Genomic DNA, 26,857 nt, shown 5'->3' on the forward strand with positions numbered 1-26,857 from the left:
TATATAATTACATATATATGGAATTATATATGTAATTTTTCCTAAAAATGTTTCCTTTTTACACAAATGTATTGTGCAAATAAATCTGCATGTTTATATAACATAACACTTACTATCGCTTTCGTCTTTAATCTGACACTTATTTAATATTTCTTGCTGGATACGCGCCTCGTATTTGCACAATTTGAGAATAAATTTTCACCTTTTTTTTCTTAAGCTAGTAAACTTTTAGAATTTTAAAAGTTGCTCGCTTTGCTTGGTATTACTATTCATCGCTTTATATCGCATAAAACAGCTTCCACGATTATGATCTTGATGCTTATCGCTCATCTCGACTGTGCAATAGTTTTTATTTTGCAAGCGTTGCACCCTTTTGCAAACGTGTTGCGAAAAAAAGTGAGTGCGCCAAATAACCGCGTTTTATCACTACATTCAAAAAATATAATGCATGAAATAGCACAACAATGAAGAAACAAAACAAACGCAAACCCATTTTTCATATTTTGTAAAGCACATAATGACATTTATGCACACAGATTCTAATTTTTCTTAATGTACACATGTAATATACTATAGTCTGAAGGATATTATAACACAAGACATGCATCACATATTTCAGAGTGTGTTAATTATACTAATATTAATTTATATAGCTAATTAATCTTACTCACTTATCTTGTAATATAATCTTTTAACATACAATTTGTTTATATTAGATTATTATGTTATATTTTTATAATATATTATTATTACATATATTACTTTATTTTTTATTTATTTGTGTTTTTCAGTTAATTAAAAAATGGAAAGATAAGCAAAAAGTTAAGCAATTCTTACATCATCTTTAAGATATATAAATTATACAAATTTATTATATACAAGTAGTATAAAATAAAATATTTCGTACAAAGAAATATATATACGTACGTAATTAACATTAATATAAATTAAGATTTAATTAAAAATTTAGTTAAAAAATTTAGTTAAAAAATAATAATAACATTTTTTTCATATAATAATAACGTTGCTTATATTTAACAATTTCAATTTTAAATTATTAAAACAATGATAATATAAGGACAATGTGCTAGACATTCTTTTTTTATCACAAAGAAATACTTCTGAAGACCTTGGTCTTACATTTCTTTTTATGCGCTTGTTCACAGTCAGCACTTTTCGAGACTTCAAAGAGATATCTAATGTTAGAACACTAAAATGTATTATACATATATAAAAAGCAACATTTGAAAAGAAATATTCTGAAGTGTACAAATTCAAATATAACTAACAAAAATAATAAAATGCTTTCTTACAAGTCGTGATAATGGCAATAGCTTTTTTAAAAATTGATCACGTTTAAATGTTTTTATCGATATTCTGATTTAATCAGTTCTTTACTTCCCTCTCATAGTCATATACTTTGTAAACAACGTAAAAATAATGATATTACTTTTATTCAACAGCAAGTTTCTACGTTTTAAAAGCTATTCTTGAAAACTTCTAAAAGAGAAAATTCTGTAATATAAAAAAATTTCAGATGCAATATTAACAGAAAAGTTGTATCTATAATGACATGTTGCGACATTCATTTCATGAAAAGTAAGAGTATGCATCGTGCGAGATTAAAATTTTTTTGCACCACAATTTTAAAAAAAGTATTGTTGAGATCTTGCTTAAGCTCGCATTTTCCTTTATGTTATATACAGGCAACAAATTTTAAAACATTAAATAGAGATTTACAGTTCAAAAATATTAAAATGCGTTACGCGCGGTAAAAATTAAATAGGAACAAGAAATAAGAGCAACAGAAGTATAAAGTCGATTGAAAAGCATTTTATAAGAGTAGGAAATTACTCTCTTACAAATTGCAGTTGGTAATAGCTTTTAAAATTCGATTGGACGTTCTCTATACATTATACGAATTAATCAGTTCTTCACTTTCGTCACGTATCGCTTCTATTCGTAGTAAAAAGCGAGTTTGAATTTCACGTAGCTTGCGTTCACGCTTGTGTATCGAAGAAAAGAATTAAATTACTTACGTACGTAATAGTGTTCTACACTTGGATAATTTTCAACATCGCTAAATTACATGTTCCTGATTAGTATCATATTCTTATGTCTGCATTGTTCGAAATATCGCAGTTGAATAACAATAAGGAAATCTCGAATGCTTCTCATATCATTAAAATTCTGTGACAAATAAGTCGAAAAATTCACGAATTTATTTCAAAAAACTCTAAATAGAACTCGACGATTACGACGATACATCGCGTTTGCAGGCCTAAAGAGCGTCTTGTCTGCAACACTTTTTTCGTATAAAATTAGCAGTGTCTAATTGACCGACTTTCAGACTAGCTATGAGATTCGTGAGATTCTTACATTTGTAGAAACCGTAAAGTTCCTTCCTTTTGCTATAAAGATGATTAATTACACAAAGTCTCATCAGTTCATTTTAATAGAAATATTTTGATTATTATAAATGATTAAAATTAATGATTAAAATTATCAATAATTAAAACTGAAATAAATAAATGTTTTATTTTTCATTAAATTTTATATTAATTTTATTTTAATTAAATTTTATATTAATTTTATTTTAATTAAATTTTAATTAAGTTGTAAACGTTATTGATTAAAAAAATTATGATAAAAATTTCTATTATACATTGACACATTTTAGCTCTCTATTAAATTTGTAAATTAAATTTATAATAAGAAAAAATCGAGTGCTTAATTAATCGAAAAATTTGTTGTTAAAGAGCAATATATCTAATAAAACATTCTATATATACAACATATAATTTCTACATCGCATTTAATACTAAATAAAGCTATTCTCCTTTGCCGTTTTGTTGTGTTTGTTTTCGCCACTGCGTGAGAAATTCGAGTATATACCAGTCTACGTTTATTCTCTACATATCAGATCTGTTACCAGCTTACGTAACAAAGCTCCTACACATGTAAAATGAAAGCATATACCGTAATTCTCTTAAATGTATGTAGAAATTATTTATACACAAAAAATTAAAATATCTTTCCCTCTTTTTTGTTCATTAATAGATAAAATCTTAAGTTTTGATAATATAATGATGAAAATAATTTGATATAGTAAAATTATTAGCATCTACAAAGAAAAAAAAAATTCTCAATTATTCACATATTCTTAAATTTTCTTTGATTTATATGTTAATTAAATGTTCAAATTTATTATCAATCATAGCATTTCTAATCAATATTCATTTACTCTATTCAATATTCACATAATAAACAAAACATATTTACGATGTGTTATGAACATGTCACATTATCATATAGTTAACATAATAGTAGCATTATGATGATAAATTGATATAAACTTTGTAGTGTACATATGTTAATGTATATCACAATCAACTTGACACATACTATAAGGAGTTTCTATATGTATATCATATACACACACATATACATATATACAATTCAAATCATTACTATTTGATACGTATTTATATATATTATTGAAAAAATTATATATTTTTTTCTATAATAATATACATAAATGTGTATCAAGTAGTGATGATTTGAATTGTATATCGAATAATTTGTGTTTTCTTATAAGTTTACATATTACGGGCGTACGAGTAGTTACCATGAAGTATACTCATACAATTGCATATTATATGTAACAACATCTATCTATGCTTTAACGTTATAATATCATTAAAATTAGCATATAGAGTAAAATACAAAACTGTTTTCTTCGCAAAAACCTAATTTACAGGAGGTAAAGTAATATACAAGCTTTCCTAAATGAATATTAAAGAAATAGATAGGATATTAATTCTTGAAAAGCCTAAATATTCATTTTTATTTTATGCAGAAACAATCTTAATATCTAATTGTTTCCTATTTGTAAACGACGTATTTATCATTCTTTATATCATATTGTCGCAAGAAGTTATCATAATTTTAAAATTATGCAGCTACAAAGAGCAATTCGAAACAATATTATTTTTTAATTAAGAATTGCAAAATAAGATAATTTAAAAGGATGGCCTTAAAAAAGGCCTTAATAACATGTTTATTATTTAAAAAATTAAAATTTTTAATATTTTGAAACGTACTGTGTTGTAATAAGTTTATTAAATCAAATATAAATTTTGAATTGGCTCAATAATTTACACTTTTGCTCCTATTCTGTCTACTTAGCATTACTTACTATTCCCTACAGGTACAAGATGTTTAATGCATACGACAACAATACAAGGTATGCCACGTGTACTCGACAGAAACTGGTTTGCGGTAAATTGGATGCGATGAAAGAGGTGAGGGGCAAAATGGTTGAGGCGAAACGGAAACGATGAAACGGAAGCAGCATTAACTTGAATGTTACTGTTATTGTTAGATATTGTGAATATGTTACATTAATTATATATTAATATCTATATAAATTAAAATTATTTTTCACGGAATTTATTTTCCTTTCTTCCTTGTATTGCATCTGAAGAATTTGATTAAGATATAAATCTTATAAGAAATTTTAAAATAATACGATGTAATGATAAACGAGGACATGAAAATCCACTTATTAAACTATATAAACACTTTTTTCTTCCAACATATATTATTATTTTATTTATAAAATATATTTTATTACTTTATTTTTAATTTGCTTTTATATTTATCGTGCACTTTATGTCTCGCTTTCATTACTTGTTTTCAATCAATCATTTCTCCTCACATATAAATATTGAATTATCAATATTGGAACTTTTTATCAGGCAGGATTCGTTCACATCAATCGCATAATTAGCAATCAATCAATTAACATCGAAAAAAGCAAATTAAAACAAATTATAATTTGCGAAATTTAGGCTATATTTTACTTTTTTCTATATTTTTTAGTTTTTAATTTGTTTCAGTGTATCAAATATAAACCATTTTTTAATTTTATGTAATTGCTCGATATTAAATTGTCAATATTAGTTTGAGAGACTATCAATTTGGGATTCAGAGACTAACATCAATTATATTTATGACATATGATAGGATTAAGAAGCGACGACATAGTAATTAATTAGAATCAGCGAAAGTCTCGCCAGATTCCCCAATAATATCTCTGAGATTTGAGATATTATATTGTATTTTATTTTATAATATATATAATTTATTTTTTCTTGCCGTTACATTTTTCCTTTTTATGTTTTATTTGTCAATTTTTTTAGCAACCATTTTTTTAATGCATGTTAAACTGCTAAAATTGTTAACATAAAATGCATGTTAAACTGATAAAATTGTTAACATAAAATCTATTAGCAATTCATACAAATTTACGCATCCCAAGACACGTAATCAGCAACCGATTCGTATTACAAAGAAACTACGATTCATGATGCTTCGTTATGTTCTCTTCAAAATTTAATTACAATAAACTATGCCATTATATAATATTTTAATTATTTATTATAAAATTATATTTTATAATATATTTATATTTTATAATATATTTATAAATATAATATATATTTACACGTACATATTAGATATAATATTAATTTTATTCAATACAGTTTGCTTTTTAATTTTCAATATTTAAGAATAATTGATAATAGAAATTGACGATAAAATTTTTAAAAAATTCTGTACACACACACACACCTATACATATATGTGTATACACATACTTCAATGTTAGGTAACCGCGAGCATTTTAATATCCTGCCATACCGCGTCAGAGTTTCTTAGCAGAAATTACTTCTTTGTAAACGTTAAATGAAGGAACTTTCAAGAATGAAAATTTACATAGAAATCTAATATCAAGCAATATTAGCTTTTATATAAAACACTCGATATAATACTATTATTGTACAACTATGGTTTCTTTAAATCTTTAAGCATAGTTCCTCTATTATGATAGCTTTTTCTTTCGAATGGAAACGATGCTGTCAGAATTTCAGAATACGGAAGTATATGCCAGAAATACCACGCTCTCTGTACACTTTCCGCTATTAAATGAATATTCACATTCACACATTCGCAAAATATTCTCTTTTAATACAAAGGATATATATGTACATCACATATAAGTTTATGTATTTCAACATGAAATCTATGGAAATTTTACGCTTTGCATTACTGGACGGAAAAATTAGACTATTCTTATAATATTTATTCTAAAAGCTTTCTCTCTTTTTTTCATCAAACGTATATGTACATATATGCGGTGCGCGAAACATTTCAATGAAAAATCTACCGAACGTCAAATGCAACGTTTGGGCGCTGTATGTTGGTACAGATCAGCATGTAAAAATTGTATATAGAGGAACAGTATAAAATAAAATTCCCCGCCGGGCTTTCGTTCACGCGACGATAAAAATTCTGACTACGCAGTGTCATCGTGCGATGTTATTTTCGCAGATAATAGCTGAGAGAATAGTAATTTACATCATAGTAAGGCATCACAATTCTTATGGTAAGCGTGATTTATTCTTTGTCACATATTATATTTAGATCTTACATTCTTTATATCTACAGTCACTTTTATTTTTACTATTTATTAATATTTAATTTAGCATTTGATCAACGTAGAATTTTAATAAAATATTCAAAAAGAAAAAAAATTTTGTGTATGTAACTTTATAGACTTGTTACCACAACATGTATTATACATGAAATATATCTCAGAGATATTTCCTGCAAATGTTTCTTCTATCTCTCCCGACGGAAGATCTATAATACTTTATTTTCTCCACTTGAATTCAAGAATTTGAGGTTTCAAAAGATAAACAACCATTGAATATAATATTACATGAACAGAAATAACACAATAAATCATTATATGTATATGTATAAAGCAGAAAATATTATATCTTTTAAAAAAAAACACAAAATATTAATATATAAAATATTTATATAAACCTCTTTTATTATTTCACAGAGAAAAAGAGAGAAAAAGAAGAAATAAAAAAGAAAACGAAGATCTTTTTTATGCCATTACTTATTCTTCTCTCTCTCTCTCTCTGCTCTTTACAATAATCATTCATATTTTTAATTATTCTGTTCTAAGATATAATTAAAATGTTATAGTTATATCTTGCATAAATAATTATTTTTATATTTAATCATTACACAATCAGAAATTAAATTAAATTATTCAGTGTATACATAATTTTATTATCAATAATTAAAGATCTACAAGAGCTCAAGTAGATTTGTTTGTAAATTTCAGCAGTTTAACTTTTAAAAGATTTCACTCAAAAATTTTACAACAAAAATTAAACTATTAAGTATATAATTTATATTTTTATTAAAATAATTTTTCTAATTTTTTTAAAGAGTTAAAGAAACTTATTATTCTCAGATAATTATAATTTTATGAATTTTCTTATATTGCAATTTTTAATTCGGATTTTTATTTCTCAACTTTAATATATTCCTTTTGAATTCCAAGCACTTTGTTAGCCTTAGGCAACCTATAGTGCCTAATAGATAAAACGATTCTGCTATCTATGGTATGAGAATCAAAAGCATTTATATGTCATATCCTTTGTCGCTATAACCTTTGCCATAACATCTGATGCATTTCAGCGAAAGTTAGTCGCTTTGTGACGGTTGCTAGTAATGCTGATGACAAAGAATGCAATTCTAGTTAATTAAGAACCGTATAAATCATATTTTACAAGTTATTATTTTGCCGGTTAATGCACATATATGGCAAATAGCAGCTAGACAATTATTTCTTACGTAGTTTAATAACATTAAAAATTTATACATTTATTACTTGAATTTATCACTTATAAATAATTAAGTAACTTTCCATTTATGCCTAATACAAATAATATCTTATCGTTATTGATATGATAAAGTGTTCTTAATCCTCTATAACTACGATATCCTTTATAAACCGTACAATATAAGAGCATATAATATAACCTAATATTATGCCATGATGTGCTACCAATAATAAACTCAATATTTTTTTAAAAAAAGCTTTTTTAATATAAAATCTAATTATCTGAAAATATTGTATCTATGCTAATCAATTATATTTTAACCTATTTTACTTAATTACATTCCTTACAGATTAAAAATAACAAGTCTGCCAATTCAATTATGCAATTGCATTATGCAGATATTCCTTCATTCTCTACTATTTTACGAAATATATAAATAAAAATTTAATTTATAAAAAAGTAGAAACTACATGTATGTAGTTAATATTATTTCCTTCTTTAAAAAAAATTTTTTTCTAACTTTTTAAACAATATTTATTGAATATTACGTAATAAAATCAGAGAGATATATTACAGTTTGTATTATTTGAGAGAAAAATTGAAACATTGTTATTACGATAAAAAATTCTAAAATTATACGAAAATATAGGTCAATCAATGCTTTAAGTCATTTGTCAATATCTCAATACCGTAATAAAATTTGTTGAACTTTCTATATCATCGAATTTCCACGATCTGCGAAGAGGAAAAGCAAAGAATCAAAGTCAGAATGATTCAGAATAATAATATTAATCCGGAATAATACTTTAATGTCATAGAATCTTTTTTACAAATTTAGCAATTTAAATTTTCAACAGATAGTTCAACATAAAGAAATAATTCAACTTATTTCATTCTATAATTAATTATGTTTTCTTTACAATTCGTACATATTCTGTGATAAGTTTGAAACATGACATTTCTATAGTAAGATTTTAATAGATTTTGAAGTGATTTTTTGAATAATTTAAAATATTTTTAAAAAATTTTAAAAAGCTATAAATATTTTTGTTGGAAAAATAAATGCCCCATTCAAAAAACTATCAATGAAAAGATTGAAAAGGATATATTTTCTATATATAAATATATATAATTAATCAAGGTTAAAGTTTTATATTGTTTATAGTATTCAATTTTTCAATATAAAATAAAAGATCATGAATGATAATTCTTATATTTGCAAAACAATATTTAATTAAAGAAAGATAAAATTAACATCGAACATATATATTTGTATATTAATTAAAATTTTATCCGATTAGTCGATGGTAATCCGTTTAATTCCTGATAATAATACGTGAATCAATCTTTACCATTAAAAGTAGACTTTTGAGCATTTCACATTCTCTAGAGAAACAAAATGCCGATAATGGGTATCCTGTATGCAGAGTACGTATGTATATTTTACTGTATAAGTTCTACATATCCCATTATGACATAAATAAAGCGCAGAAACATGCAACGACGGTAATCCTGCATTCAACAGTGACGCGATTATTGCATACAAAGTATACAATTTCTATCTTTTTTAATAGTTTTTAAAGTGTTTTTGCACTTTCTAGATAGTGATAAAATTTATACAACTACTACATCAAAAATCAATATTATATATTGTCTTATTCAATTCAATCTTATCCATTAAATATTTATATCAGATATAAATATTGTAAAGATTATAATATACAACGATAATTATATTTATACGATAAATATAACGATAGTTATATTTATTATTATTTCTTATATAATATATAAATAGATTTTATTGAACTTTTTATTTGAAGAATTTTCATTAATTAATGTAAAAGTTAAATAAAGAAGCTAATAAGATCAATTAATGCTCAATAATTTTTTATATTGTTATACATTTTCTAAGAAAAATAAAGAGAATTAATATCCACAAGTCTTTAATTATCGAATTTAATTAGCAACACCGCGCGTGCAACACGTTTGTAAAAATGCGATAAGTTACAACACACATTTGTATATTATAACAGCTGTCAGTAGTCGCAATTAACTCTTTGAAAGTACCTATTTTACTTCGGCAAATATATGATTATATAATCCCAAATAGTTGTCACAAATTGTCTCTAAAAGTATAAATATACATCAGGAAAATTTGCAAAATTGGCAATTTGTTAAATTTATAAAATTTGCAAAATTAACATGCATTTTGAATGCATTAAAGCAACAACTTTTTAATCGAATCGCCCTTTATAGTTCAGAATTGCGAGCAATTATGCCTGATGTATTTTTACTGAAAATTGGTTGTATTGACTTGTTTTTCATCGACACTTTAGTGTGATATTCCGCAATGCAGACGAATCCAAACAAACGGAAGTCTGCTAAACTATTACCATACTCAATTTGATCCATGAGCAATTAAGCGTGCAAAAATTAAAACACATTTCGAATAGAATCGAAATAGTCAGACATCTAAATCGAGAGATCAATGCTTCTTTCATTTTTTCGGTCAAATTTTTAATTAGTTCTACTAAAATTCAACATGGTATACATATAATAAACGTTCTTTTATTGATTTAATCCTCATTATACTCTTATTGACATTTCTGTGCAAATATAAATAGTAGAATTATATTACGCATGACTATACAATTTATATTGACATATTGTAACAAGTTTAAATACGGATATAAGATAAAAGAAATATATAGAATCTCACATAATTTACTGTATTTTTCTATATATTTTAGTCATACAAGATCCTACTTGTTAAAAATATATTCTTCTGTAGAAAAGGTAAATATAGAAATTTGTAATCACTTGCTTTTAGAACTATATAATACTATTCTCATATGAAAATATCAACTCGGTATAATATTCATAATGTCTTTTTGGATATATATATATCCATAAAATAAAAAGATATATATATATATATATATATATATATATATATATATATTGGATATATTTTAATCCGAGGCAAAGAACTTCGAAATTAGAATTCAGAGAATTCCAAAACGAGAAAAAAATACATTTTAAATGAAAGCAACTGGATATGACATAAAGTACTAATTGCAATTCGATATCAAGCAGAAAGTTTCATAATTTGTAGATGAATAATTATAGGAAAGTTTTAAAATTATTGCGCAAATATGTAAAGTTGAAAAAAGTATAAAATATAATAATCCAACTTAATTTAGAAAATATTAAAATAATCATTTATGATCGCAATTTTTCAAAAAATACATTCGCGAAATAAATGCCAAGTATTTGCTTATATCTGAATAATATAACCTAATCTCGAGCAAAAATCTGAATAATATAACTTAATCTCGAGCAAAATTCTTCAAGATAAAATTAGAATATATTTAAAAAATAAGATATCAAAAAAGAACATAAAATATGTTTGTATGTGTGTGTCTGTGTGAAAGCATATAAGATATCAAAATATAAACAAGAACATTGCAAAAGATAAATTGTTTTTAATTATTTTTTATTTTATATATAAATAATGAAAATTGTATAATAAATTACTATAAAATAAAAATTTTTTTAAAAATTTATCTTTGGACAATAAAAGAGAATGTTTGTCTTTTCTATTGTTTGTTTATAAAAATCTATATACAATAAATATAGACAATAACATGACATTTCTTTAAAATTAATTCTTTAATTTATTTTAGAATAATATTTATCAAATAGATAAGAATAAAATAAGAAAAAAATAAGGAAAGAATAAAGTAAGAATAAAATAAGAAAAAAAGAGGAAGATAACAAATTTATAATTTATATTGCAGATATTAAAAATCTAATATTATACGAATATTATTATTGAGAATAAGATTGAATATAATTAATTCCAAAATTAAAAAAAGCACTTTATTTTCTCTTTCTGCTTCTTTGTCGTTTTATATTCATAAAAAAGTCTCATATTGATACTTTTCATCAAGTTTATTAAATTTGCATTCTTAAATTTCTCCTTCCAAAAATTTTTTTATTAGAGAATATATTTCGCAATTTTCTTTCCTATATTTGATATAATTTTTTATGTGCATTATCTCTTATTTTATTTATCTTATCAGGTCGCTATATAAGCCTATACAATGAGATAAATTATTATGTTCTACCTATTACAAAAGTTCCAAGAAATATTATTCATAATAATATCACTTCTTTAATAAAATTGGTCGATTTAAAATGATTGAAATACTGTATAAAAGAAGTAAAGTATAAAATAATTACTATCTAATCTGATAATCGAATCGATCTCATTGTACATAGATCAATGTGTTTTCGAACATAAGTATAACAGAACAGAAATTATAAGAGATATTACTAGCTAACAATTATTTTTTAGAAGTAAATAAAAAAGAGTAGTATACGTAAAATAGTAAGATAAGAAGGAATATATAAGCTTAGTATTATCAAGTTTTATTAAGAGAAGATTATGTCATCATATATATTATAAATTATCATTTTCTGCAAAAAATTGTAATAAATTTTAAGAATAGACTATAGAATTTTGTTTTAAAGAATAGACTATAGAATATTTTTAGTGTAAGTCTCTCACTATAGATGACATGTATTCATCGATCTATTCATGTCATACGTAACTTCGTGAACTCTTCTCTGTGCTCTACTAAACTCGCTATCGACAAAAGCAATTGTCACGCACAACACATTAATTCACAGTCAAATGATGTAACCAACAGAGAAACGATTTCTACTATACTATATGATACAATACGATATAGCGAAACCGACGCGCACGTATTACCGCAAACTTATCTAATTTGCACCTGCTTTTCGAAGTTACAGTAAAAATTATGTATTAAGAGAAAATTGAATAGCGTGTATAATTACTATGTATTTACCTGAAAGTATATAATCAATTGAAACATATCTTAATATAAATAAAACAATTAGTATTTTATTATTTTTTAGCTTGCATATGTTATAATTTCATATCAATGCTCAACGTATAAGGAAAATACATAAGTTATGTCAATTACACCTGACAGAGCAATAAACACACGTTATTTAGTTATAAATAAAAATTTGACATTAAAATTCACGAAATATTTGGAATCATATTTATGAAAAGCGAACGAGGTTTTCAAACGTGAATATAACATGATTATGCTATGTCAATGATTCAGTATAGATACGATGGAAATTACGTTTGCAATAGTAAACTCACTGCTTGTTGATTTCTCTCGCGTGTTGTAGATTCATAAATTATATCACCCAACCGGAGACTGAAAAACTTAGTATAAGGAAAAGCATCTACAGATTTTTTTTTTAAAAAGTCAGTGCAATAGATGAAAATCCAAATCTCATTAATAACTTTTTCTTGATTAAGTCTCAGTTCTTGACTATCAACTTTGAAGGAATATAATAAGCTATTGAACGAAATAATGATGTAAGTCAGTAAAAATAAAATTCTTATATGTTTCCATATTTTCCCAACTTTTACACATAATTATCTTAATATTACATAAGTTTTTCTCCACAAAATATTATGAAAAATAATTATAATAGAAGTTGTATTTTATCAAATATTTACATACATATAAATATATACATTAATATATAAAAATAATATAAATATGTAGTTGATACTCTATAATATGAGATACGCGACGTATTATTTTATTTGATAGAAAAAGTAAAAAATATATTTTTTATTAAAAATTCTTAGATTAATACTAAATATATTCAATTCATTTAGTTAATATTCAATATCAATACAGAAAAGTACAATGTATAAATTATTATGTAAATATATGTACATTATGACGCATTTTAAATTTTAATTACGACCATAGCGATCGATTAAATCCTAAATTTTCTCTTCAAAAGTTAATAGATGCGTAAAATAATAAACAGTTAATTAAAATGGAAATCAAAATGTATAATCATGATTATATTCTTCATTATAATGCCCTTGTGAAACATTTGTTATATAATTATAAAACTCATTGCCTAATTATTCATTAATTAATTGCATTATATATGTTATATGCTCAGAATTTCAGTGATAGAAAGTGTAAAATAAGCTATTCAAGCTTTTTTAAAAGTACATATAATCATGCGATATAAATATATTCGCAATTTTTTTATAGTATTATAAATAGTCAATTTCATTTATCACTTGGCAGTATTAAAGTTAAATAGTCGAATATAAAAAAATGAGATCCTATTAATATTAAAATTAACTAAATAATAATTATATCTTTTGAATGATGATATAGTGTATATATAAATCTGATGGTCTAACTATAAAAAAAAAATCGATAATGTTAATGAAAAAATTTTTAGATATTTATTTAAAATTTTGCGAAGATTTCTATCTAATATTTTAAGACTTCTAAGATTATATATTTTTATATGTCTATTTTTATACGCTACGTCTTGATATGTTATATAAATCACTCGTATGAAATTTTAGGATTTCGCTTTCAATTATATTTCTTTTTCTGTAATTTTAACGTATATTTCTAATTTTATGTATCAACAATATATTTAGTACACATATGATATATATATATATATATATATATATATATATATATATACTACCGCTTCTGGCAGTATTTTAAAAACTTCTTTGATAATAAATGTCTCCAATAAATTTCTCTCGATTGTAATTGTTTTATTAGCTTTAAGGAAAAATCAGGATTATTATTGTATAAACTTCTTTTCTATCAATGCTTATGTATCTATTTTATCTTCTGCATTTTGCCTTATTTATGTATTTAAATAAATTCAAAGATAAGATATTATGTTTGAAATTTGACAAAACATTGTGCATGTGCACAATACGAAAATATTCCTATCACAATTATTAAGGATATATTTTATAATTATAATGCATGATTACAAAATAATTTGTATTACATTTTTATACAATAATATGCCTATATTTTTTTACATATTTTTATTACATAATTTTTATTATATAATTTTTTAAATACATATTATTATGCAAATTCTATATAAATTACATTTTTGACATAAATTATTAAATTTTTTCAATAAATCTGCATTTATCTAGCTATTCCAACTTAAACGATTTGAAATAGCTTTCATTTCTTTATTAATTATGAAATATGAGGAGAACCGTTATTAATAATTCATGAATCATTTAGAAAAGATTAATGTGATCCGTAATGACTCACGATGAGCTAAATAAGGAATTATTAAAGCATTTTAATGAACAGTGAAGCTTCTTCTTTCACTTTTATAATAAGCGCTGTTTTTATTCAAGACAATTTTTCTACTATCACAAAGATAGTTTACACTTGAGTGGACAAATCCTTCCTTTGCTTCAATTATACTGACTGGTTCCTTTTATTGTAACTTATCTTCATTTATCTATATTTTTTTTCTTTTCTTTCTCTTTCATGCTTTCTCTTTCTCTGCTCATTAGATTTTCCTCTATTATCATATATTTTATCATTCTTACAAATCAATTAATAATGAATCTTATTCTGCTTTTCAGATAAATATGTATTGTATGTCATTCATAATTATTTATATTTATAATATAGATTTATTTTATTCACTGTATTACAGCATCTGTTTAGACATTGTATAGTTGCTATTATTTATCTCATTGTCTAGGAATATAAATTGCTCGTTCAAAACAATTGGCAATAAAGATAATGCGTTTTCAATGTATGTGAATATGAGTATTGAGTTCCACTGTGATATATTCCGATCAAATAGCAGTGGGCCACTACAGTAGCAAAACTTTGAGTATTCCAAAAAAAGTAGAAATCAAACATCTTGTTTAAACTTCTTTTATAAGTATTTTTGAGAGAAAGCCACACATAAAATAAATTTAACTACACACATAAAATATTTTCAAAAAAAAATTGTTATATATTTGATTTTAATAATCAGTGAATAATTACATAATTTGCAGAATGCTATTAAATATTCTTTGACGAAATAATTCCATTTGATGTTAATATATTGTTTAAAAATTCTAGATGTATCGATAAATATGCAATATATATTAAAATTTTTAGCAATCATAGGACTTTACGCAATTGAAACTATTGGTTATTAATAAAATACTCGAATTAATTATTAATTACTTTTTGGAACAAATCTGCACCAACCTTTTACTACTTATGAACGGAAATCGATTGAAGAGCTTTATCGACAGGATAATTGCACTTATTAACATTCCATTCACAACATAGGCACTATCTCTCGATTCGTTTTCTAAATTTCCTTTAAACAATTTCTATATAAATTCTATAACAAAATTCTATAACATCATAGTCTTTCCTTTTAAAGTTAATAAGATATTAATAACATTTAATATCAATATAACTTAATCTAAGAATAACTTGAAAAATACTTCGATAAAGCTCTTCAACGCATAGATTAGAAAAGAGACTAATTCATCAAAAATAATTTTTTATTTGTTTAATTAACTCACCCGCCAATTGGTTTAACTTAATTCAATAACAGATTTACTGTATTGGTGCACAATTTATACTGATAAATCAATTTATGTCCTTAAACGTTATTATAAAATTAAAACATTATATGCTACAATTAATAATTGATGCAGTTACTAGAAAAATTTTGGAATTATTTATTATATTTGCATTATAGTATGTGTTGAGCAAAGTAAATTATATGTTATATTTATGCATATGAGTAGAAATCACTTACTTCATTAATTAAATTCTTGTTATTCCTTCTAATAAATTATTTCTTCTAATTAAGTAACAATAATTAAGTTTAAAATTGAATTTTTTAAATTTAATTATTATTATTTAATTATTTCTATTTTATCAAAAATAGTCCAAATTATCAAAATATATAAAAACAATAAATTTCTTAACAATTAATTTCTTATCAATTAATTTTAAATGCATGTTTCCTTTTATCGAAATAAATTGAGCCAAATCATTCTTATGATTCAAACTTAATTTGAAAAAATTGATATTCCTTGAAAAATTATTAAATATATCTAATATAAAATAATACACAATGATCTAATACAGAATAAATCACAAAATGAGAATAAGCATTTCTTATTTGTTTTTATCACATCATCTTTGCTTTAATATCTTTGAGAAAATACCTCGAAAAACTTGAAAGTGTATTGGATGCATGCATATTTACTGTATTTCAAATGAAACAACGATTCTTCCCAAGAGTATCGTCACCATTTTAAGATGAGACTTTTCATTAAACAACTATATGCACTCTACTAATTCGAGATGCACTGCTTGTGCAGTAAAAAATATGCAGTGACTGCGAATTAAAACCAATTCAACAATGCAAGAAACCAGAAATCAGCACAAGAATATTAAAAAGCTGAAAAGTGTACTGTAAGATTGCTCTAGTATAACAAAAGATTAGCATAATCTGGATTTATCAATAATACAACTGCTCTCATTTGAAAAGCGAAACTGACCGTGTTTAGTCAATTAATATTAAACTAACAATTAAATATCTCATCACATCATTCTTTTTACTATGAAAACAGAAAGAATAATTGTATCTAGTATAGCGAGTTTAATACATATTTCTTGGTGATATAAAAATTTGAGGTCAGTTTAAAGCGATAAGATGAGAGATCTTATGGGAAATTGCAATCGATATATAATGCAGATAAAAATGGCGATCTTGTTATAAGATACAAGGTGCCCTGAAGAGCTTGTTTTTGAAATCGATCTATCTGATATGCAAGAACGTATCTTCGAGATCGAAGTATTTAATGCAAATTGAATCAAATAAAATTCAAATTGAGTAATATCATTGTCATATATATTTTATCCAATGCAAAATTAATTTTTTTATAAATATATTATTTACAAAAACTGTAATAACTATTAATATATAAATTATTGAAAAAACATTAAATATTTGCACGTGATATACCACACATCAGTTTTTATATTTACATTAAAATAAGAAAAAACAAATTACTATTTCTATGATACTTCTACTATTTTCTTAACAAGTACTAGATTAAGTCTAAAAGATTAAAAATGTTTTGATATAACTAATAATGAATTATTTTTATTGTTAAATAGCATTATTTTTCACAGTTTTATCGATTCTCTAAACAGTGATTTAATTTATAGAGATACAAGAGTATCTAATTTTAAAATATTAATAAGTGTAAATAAAATAAATTTTCATTTTTCAGATTTTACTGAAGAAGTCTGTTTAAATTCTTTAAAAAACAGAAAATGTGTGGCAAATTTGAAACATTTAAAATGAAATATATTTAATAATTAATTTTTAATTAATATTTAAATACTAAATAATAAATATTAATTATCAAAATAGCGCATCAAGCATTTTATATTATTCGGGTAATTTAAAAAAATAGCAAGCAAAGTTATTTATCTTTTTTATGTTATATACTTGTCAATAAAATATTTCAATACAAAAGTAATAAATAAAGTTATTTAATATTAAAGTTATTTGATATTAAATATTGAAAGTGCGTTATATATGACATGTAAATAAAAAAAGCATAAAAACAATAAGAAAACACATATTCTCATATTAAAAAATGACACAAAAAGAATAATTTTGTAGAATTATTTCTTTATCTTTTATACTTGTAGTATCATTTATGTTTTTAAATATACATATAAATCAGGACAAATTTTATTTATTAATCGATTAATGTTTAGTTCGTAGAAATATATATATATATATATATATATATATATATATAATCTTAACCTTATAATTATATGTCTTTCAATTATCTCTATCTCTTTCAATTATCTCTATCAATATATAATTTAAATAAAAATCTTCGATTTCTATTAACTAAATTTTTTAATCGATTAATGAATAAAACTTGTAATGTTTTTGATTAAATAACAGTGCAAGTGATGAAGTGAATAGCAGAATAAGAGAAAATAAATTAAATGATTATACGCAGTTATAGTTTGAGAGTAATAATTTGAGTTAAAATTTTTTCAATTGAAGACACAATATTCAAATACCGACATTACAAAAACAATAATAATAAATTTACAATAATTCTTCAAATATACTTGACAAGGATGCGGTGATTTTGCATAAAAACACGTCGTTCATGTAAATGTAAATAGTGTTTTGCACTCAAGTCTCTTGCGCATTGATTTTAATACAAATTTACTTGTAAAATTGTATCATTAATGATGAATTGTCTCATGAAATTTTAAACACATCCTATCCGATTATTTTAAAAATAATTGTACATTAGTATTATATCAACACTGATTTATGAAATTATTTTAGCTGTTTGACACGTAAAGTTGGGTAGACAAATCAATTTATAATAATTATTTTTAATAAATAATTATTCTTGAAGTCTCCAATTATAGTCATAATTTAATTTATCATTTTGATTCTTTCTAAGAAATTAAAATACTAGAATCAACTTTCTTAATAATAGACACAGCACAGAGAAATTCCTTGAATATTGAAATACAATTACTTATTTTGAATTCACACAAAACTAATAGAGATTACAATTTTATTTATGTGACTTCTGTTTTAAATTTTCTTATTTATAAAACTATTAATTATAGAATAAGTATGTTGTTAAATACTATTGTACTTTCGATATTAATTAAGATAGTAAATTTGCTAACGATGCATCTACGAAAAAACTATAGATATTATATATAATACTTTAATATGATTTCCCCCGAGTTGCTTCAGTTATTCATAAGCTCAAACTAATTTAATTTATGCAATTATGAAGGGCGCATAATTATGGTCAGCATTTCAATAAGAAGTTTGTTAGTAGTGCAGTTTAATCCCATATATGTTTTCATTCTCTAAAATTCTCTCTATCTATCTATCTATCTAACTAAAAAATTATAAAAAATGTCAAAAAAATTTAATGTCAAATTAACTTTTGCCTTGTTGAATTTGTATAAAAGCACAAAATATTAATTTTTGAAAATTAAGAGAATATAAAAATTAATATTGTCAAATATAAAGAAAATAGCATTGGAAAACTATTTATTCAATTTTATATTAAATTGTGAAAATCTTGAAATATCTCTGAGAATTTACACTCTCCAGTAGCGGCTACCAAATACACCATATCTTCATCGTGGTTTCGATCTGTCAAATATCTATATTTTTAAGTTTTTAGATTGTAGTTTCTTTCAATCTTCATGATCTTTTCTCCGGATTTTGAAAGTTTAAACACTATTTTAATAAGTCATCTGTAGTAGCTGTTACCACATAAGTTTTATGGATCTATATTTATGAAAAAAAATTCTTAAATAATTATGAAAAAATTTCTCAATTAATAATTTAAAATTTTATTAGGATTAAAATTAGCGCATAAAAAATTAAATTTTACATTAATTTATATATAAAATTTTATTTTATATTATATTAATATCTTGATAAAAAAGGCTTAAGATAACGTTTCTTATATATTGGTAAGTAACTTAATATTATCTAAAAAATAATTTTTTTTAAGATTTTTTATATGTTTGATATTTTGATTCTGACACTGCTTTTGTGCCTATCATAACTTGTAAACTGTTATCTTATTTAAGCTAACCTTTGATCATTTTCCTCCATTTTCTTGCTTTTAAGATTTATACAATTAATAGTATAATTCATAATATAATTTCTATATTTTTATTATAGGTTAAAAATTGTCTTTTTATATATATTATGCTTCTTTAAAATATTTTTTTTTAAAGTCAACAATGTAATATTATAGCCTGTTATATAACTTTAATTAGATTGAATAAATATTAATATTAATACTAAAATATTAATACTAAATATATATAACTTACCAAATAATTAACAACCAGATGTAGCAATTCATACGTATCAATCAAAATTTATCTCACAATGTAAATTCAATTTGCTCAATTAATTATATCATTACTAACATATAAATAACAATTAAATACATAATCTATTAATATATCAGTCATTAATTTACATAAATAATCTGTTTAACATGTTTCGTGCAATTATTGTTATAATGAAATACATATAAATATAACATTATGAGTTATACTATCATGATACAAGTGTTAACATAGCATCCCATTAATTATTTGTGTTCCCGTCTTACAAGACTTTATTAATTAAAGTGTTTGCAATATAGCAAAGTGCTCGAAAACCAACATCAAGCACGTCGTATGTCGCTTATAAAATATAGTCTTATATAATGTTGCATATTTCGTATCATGTGCATATATTATGTGCACATAATATACAATATCCGGGACCTTATAAAAATTAGCTTATGAAAAAACTATATACTTAGATGTAACTGTAGTTAAAATAGATTTATGAGTAATACTTAAAAAAGTTGTTATGTTTGCACGTTTAAAACAAAATAAAAATAAAAATAAATGTTCTTATTATTAATTATATATCTTAATTATTTTTGTAATAAATATGATATAATTTTGTATATGTTAAGTATTAAAAATATTATTAAAAATATTATTAAATTCTTAATTCTTTCGTTCACATCTTCATAAATAAGTAATTGCATTATCAATTTTGTAAAATCGTCAATGTAAAATGTTAGTGTTATTTGTAGTGCGTATTTTTTAGTATGTATAATAAAGAATTTTATATAAGTATATATAAATATAATAATTTATCTAGTGATATATTTAATAATTAATTTATTACAGCATTATTTACAGCGTTTCTAATTATCTATGATAAATTTATTTATCGTTTTATTCGATCTATTATCAGGTTGCTGAATTTATAGCGGAGTTTAGACGGAAACTGTTGGCGTGATTAATTCATTAGTATGTAGATATGCAGCTAATTGTCCTCTGAAGAACATTCAAAATCACATTTTATCATCTTATCTCACATGCAATCATTACAATGTCTTTAAAAATTAATTAAAAATAAAATTTTTTTATGCATCTTACTTTATAATGCTTGTTCCAACTTGCATTCGAATTAAAGACACATGATTACTGAAGTTATCCTTTTTTCAATTCACAAAATTTACACACTTTCAATACGTTAAGTACAATGCGTATCATCGGATATCATTTTTTATATTATTTTATTAGCAACTAGTCATAAATCGCACACGCGGATTTCAAGATACAAATATTCAGGAAGAACCATGTTTTCGGCACGGAGATCGCGCGCGTACTGAAAATCCCAGCAACCACCCCCATCGACCCTCGCTGTCCGCCCCCGTTCCAATACAGGCAACGATGTATACGTAATACGTGTAAAACGCATGGGCTGCATATTCATGTGGAACAAGAGCAAGAATGCAATTATAATAATTCCGTAAAATGTAGTATTTCTTGTACGAATATTTTGTTTATTAATTTGTTGATTGTTTCTTTTTTCGATTCAATGAGCAGCAAATATTGCCTTCATTAATATTTAATAAATATTAAACATGTGAACACAATAATAAACTGTACAAAAATTATCGGTCTATTATTAATATCGGTAAATTATTTGTCTAATTTAAGTATAAAATATAATATATTATGCTATATATATATATATATATATATATATATATATATAATATTTTTTTAAGTATAAATTATAATATATGTTCTCTCTCTCTCTCTCTCTCTATATATATATATATATATATATATATATATATATAGAGAGAGAGAGAGAGAGAGAGAGAGAGAGAGGGAGGGAGAGAGAGAGAAAGCATAATATATTATAATTTATACTTAAAAAAATATCATATAATATATAAATTATTTTTAATTATCCGTTAAAACGAATTAAATTAGACACAAACTTCGAGGAGTGGTTATTGTATTTGTAGGCGATTTAAGTTAGTTAAGAATTTTAATTATTAAAATTGGTACCGATAATTTTTATACAGTTTAGTATTGTGTTCACATATTTAATATTTATTAAATATTAATGAAGGCAATATTTGCTGCTCATTGAATCGAAAAAAGAAACAATCAACAAATTAATATTATATATAATAATTATATAATTAATTATATATAATACAATATATATATATATATATATATATATATATTGCTTAAATATGCATAAAATTGCATATATGTATGCAATATATAAACTATTTTTAGATTAATTATTCAATTAATAATAAATTTAAAACTTTGAAAGATTATATTAAAATTAAATGTATTAATGCGCATATGATTGTTATTCGTGATTATGACAATTGTACTGAGAGGCTCAAGAATTTGTAAAAATTATTGTAAATTATTCTATACATATCTCATTCAGAAAATATAATGTCACCTACTTCAATTAGGCGTTGATTGAGTTGCATCAGTGATTCGAATATTAAATGCATCAGTTTACGCACTAGTTAATGAACTACTCACCGTTAAATTGTTGAAAGTTAAATTAAACGAAAACATGCACTCTACATGTTTCACGAATATGCATAAATAAAAATCTAAAAAATTTAGATGTACTTATATATTGTATTATATATATATATATATATATATATATATATATATATATATATATATATACAGGGTCTACCAAAAGTGTGGAAACCCCTAAATATCTCGGAAAATATACGTTTTACAGAAAAGTGTTTCCAACAAAAGTTGTAGAGTTTAAGAAGATCTATATACTGATTCTATCAGTTTGACCTTGGATGGCGTCGTCAAGGTCAGGTCAAGGTCACATTGACTTTTTTAAATGACACCCCCTACATTTGATTGCATATTCTTATAGCTTAATTCAAGAGCTTTCCAAAACACTATAATAATGTTCATTTTTATTAAGTACTTTGCGAGTTATGAGGGTTGAAATAATTTCTTAATTTTACATAAACCATAAAATATCTAGTAAACCATTCATTTTTCGATTATCTTACCTTCATACTTTTATGTACAAATTAATGAGAGGAATCAATTGGTGTAAAGAAAACATAGTTGTTTTAAGAAAAAATATGTAATTTGCAATTAACAATTCCATATTTTTTCTTAAAAACAACTGTATGTTTTCTTTACACCAATTGATTCCTTCATTATTTTGTACATAAAAGTATGAAGGTAAGATAATCGAAAAATGAATGGTTTACTAGATATTTTATGGTTTATGTAAAATTAAGAAATTATTTCAACCCTCATAACTCGCAAAGTACTTAATAAAAATGAACATTATTATAGTGTTTTGGAAAGCTCTTGAATTAAGCTATAAGAATATGCAATCAAATGTAGGGGGTGTCATTTAAAAAAGTCAATGTGACCTTGACCTGACCTTGACGACGCCATCCAAGGTCAAACTGATAGAATCAGTATATAGATCTTCTTAAACCCTACAACTTTTGTTGGAAACACTTTTCTGTAAAACGTATATTTTCCGAGATATTTAGGGGTTTCCACACTTTTGGTAGACCCTGTATATAATATAGAGAGAGAGAGAGAGAGAGAGAGAGAGAGACTTTTAAAAATTTAACAATCACTACAGAAAACATCATAAATAGTATTTCTCTCTCACTTTTTCAGTTCACTTTTGCGAAACATTATTATATTCTTGAAAAATAAAATTTTATTCTCTCCTGAAAAATAAGATTTTATCTTCTTGCCTTTAATTTATTCTATCTATTTCTAATTTCGTGTTTCAATCATTCGCAGTTGTATTTTTCAAACTAATTTCTGATTGTACAATCATAATACGTTATTATAAGAATATATAATTATCGACAAATAGACATTTCTCAATTTCAATAAGACGGTAAATATATTTTAAACGATGATTGGTTCTCTCAATGGTGATAGTTCTCAATCGAACTATCGCACAAGTAGTTGCATAGTCGGAAATCAATACTAGTATCCTGCTTAAAACTTCGTAAAATCCGATTACTACTCTGACTACTATATTGACAGTTACATACTTTCGTACATACTCGTGTAAATAAATTGAATTAGAACCCATTTCTCTTTCTTTCTCTTTTTCTTTTAGTAAAAATCTTATAATTGCATCTTAAAATTATATTTCAGATCATTCAAACTGTACAATTAGTTTTAATGTCTTAATTTTCCTTCGTTATTTTTTATCTTATGATCATCATCTGTATTTTTTTGTATCACAAAGAATCTAATATCGAAACAGCTGTGTTTTTTGCCCATAATTTCTTCGTAATTCTTCAGATTATGGCGATTATCAATGTATAAAAATTATATTATTTATATATATATATATATATATATATATATATATATATATATTGTTAGTAATATTGAAATTTATAATATCATCGCCATCTAATTTATGCAAATATAAACATTTTGTCGAAATTTCCAGATCCATGCTTGACCTATTTAATGCTAAATTAGGATGCTATCGTGCTTTGATATAATTTTAATAAGGTAAAGCATTTCTAGAAGTTATTGACTGATAAAGGGATAGATGCACGAAGAATATTAAGAGTTTAATAATGTGTTTAGCTAATTGATCTTTTTACTTGCTATAAAGATAAATTTCTTTCTAAGAGCTATTGTTTGTATAATACACAAATACAGTTTGTACAAATAAATGTATTAAAAGCAGATTGATCATCTTCATTACAAAGATTCAAACAGCAACCTAATATAAATCAATAAAAATTTTATCAAAATTATTAAGACTATAAACCGTGGAAATCCAACAAATAATATTTCTTATAACGAAATATGAAATTATCAAACATCAATGTAAAATTCGCCTGTAGTTCGTCCGTACAGCATGATCGATAAATTTCTCGACAATTAAAAATATCAATTGATATTTATGTCAAATATTATTAATAACTTTATTTCTTCTACATTTACATTTGCATAAACTGTGAGATGACAATGGAATTAAGCTTTTTATTATTCCAACAATAAAAAATGTGGGGAATGCTAAAAAGTAATCAATAAAGGATTACGCGAGAGAATGACAACGGTTCTCCCAATATCGAATTCTTTTTCACGTCGCAAAGTACTATTATTATTATTACTATTATTAAGATGTACGCGATGACGATCATTTTTCGATATTCAAAACATTTGTACAGCAATGTAAATAATAAAAGAAATATTTGTAAATATATTTATTAGATATATTTTGATCTATCGAGGCAACCATTATTTTTCAATCTATCTCTGAGCTAATAGTAGATGATAATCGCGAAGATTTTTATATAATTATAACCCTAATCTTTACCGTCGAAATATAACGAAATCAAATGGATAGAATTTTTATAAAGGATGCAAAAGATTAATAAAAACGATATTAATGAACGATTTCTATTGTTGAAAGCAAAGATTGAAAGAATTCGCAATTGATATAGATTGATAAAACGGCCAGTTATTCGAACCGAAGACTTGCTCGATTTTCGTATTTCGAAATTCTGATCAAATATGTCACAAAATTATTATACTTAATAATCTCACAATTTAAAAGACGCTGATTATCATATCTATATATTAGCTCAATTATTTTTCTTTTTCAACTTATTTATTCCGACAATACCATAACTTCAATGCTTTGCTTCATGTGATGTCCCGCGATAAAAGAAATAGGAAGTCATAACGCGCAATGCGCAAGCGGATATGATATAACCAAGATAAAATTTCCTTGTTCTAATTGGTCAAACGACAGAAAGAACAAACATAAAATAAAGATAATTAAAAATAGTTATTTCTTAATAATTTTTAGAGAAAAGAGAAAAAAATAAAATGTTTCTCAGAATATTAAAAATCTTGCATCTAAATTATTAAAAATAATGTATTTGATGCACATATAAATAATATTTGAGATATTACACGTGTAAATGTATATAGATATTTATATACGCACCTTTGAAATAATCTAACACGTCATAAATATGTAAAAATAAAATATATCATTTTATAGTTATATTATCAAATATGAACCAGATTCATGCACATTGCGTATATAAAAATAAAAAATTATTACATAATTTATAAAGTTTAACATGTACAAATTTTTATCAAATATGATAACCATATTAGATACTGCAGAATTTTTATATATTTCAGATTTTTTCTTATATGCGAATTAAACACGTATATAAATAATATATAATAATATAAATATATATTGAAAAATTATATTTTTTTTATTATAATTACAATTATAAACAATTAAAATATTTACTCCTTAAT

The 26,857-nt window shown here is 23.8% G+C and overlaps 1 protein-coding gene across 2 annotated transcripts in view; it reads right to left on the minus strand.

The window, feature by feature from the left end:
- The window catches only part of LOC105248780 (D(2) dopamine receptor A-like), a 46,196-nt gene extending 24,162 nt beyond the window's left edge, over positions 1-22,034 (minus strand). The window contains exon 1 of one of the 2 annotated variants that reach the window (XM_025408580.1): positions 21,641-22,034. In XM_025408580.1, coding sequence (XP_025264365.1) covers positions 21,641-21,666 — 26 coding nt within the window. In that variant the 5' untranslated portion in view covers positions 21,667-22,034. The remainder of the gene's footprint in view (positions 1-21,640) is intronic. The other variant, XM_025408575.1, reaches the window with a different exon arrangement.
- Between the last annotated feature and the right edge of the window lie 4,823 nt (positions 22,035-26,857).

The sequence above is a fragment of the Camponotus floridanus genome, unplaced genomic scaffold (assembly GCF_003227725.1).
Source record: "Camponotus floridanus strain SB8 unplaced genomic scaffold, Cflo_v7.5 scaffold1, whole genome shotgun sequence".
Classification (NCBI taxonomy): Eukaryota; Metazoa; Arthropoda; class Insecta; order Hymenoptera; family Formicidae; genus Camponotus; species Camponotus floridanus.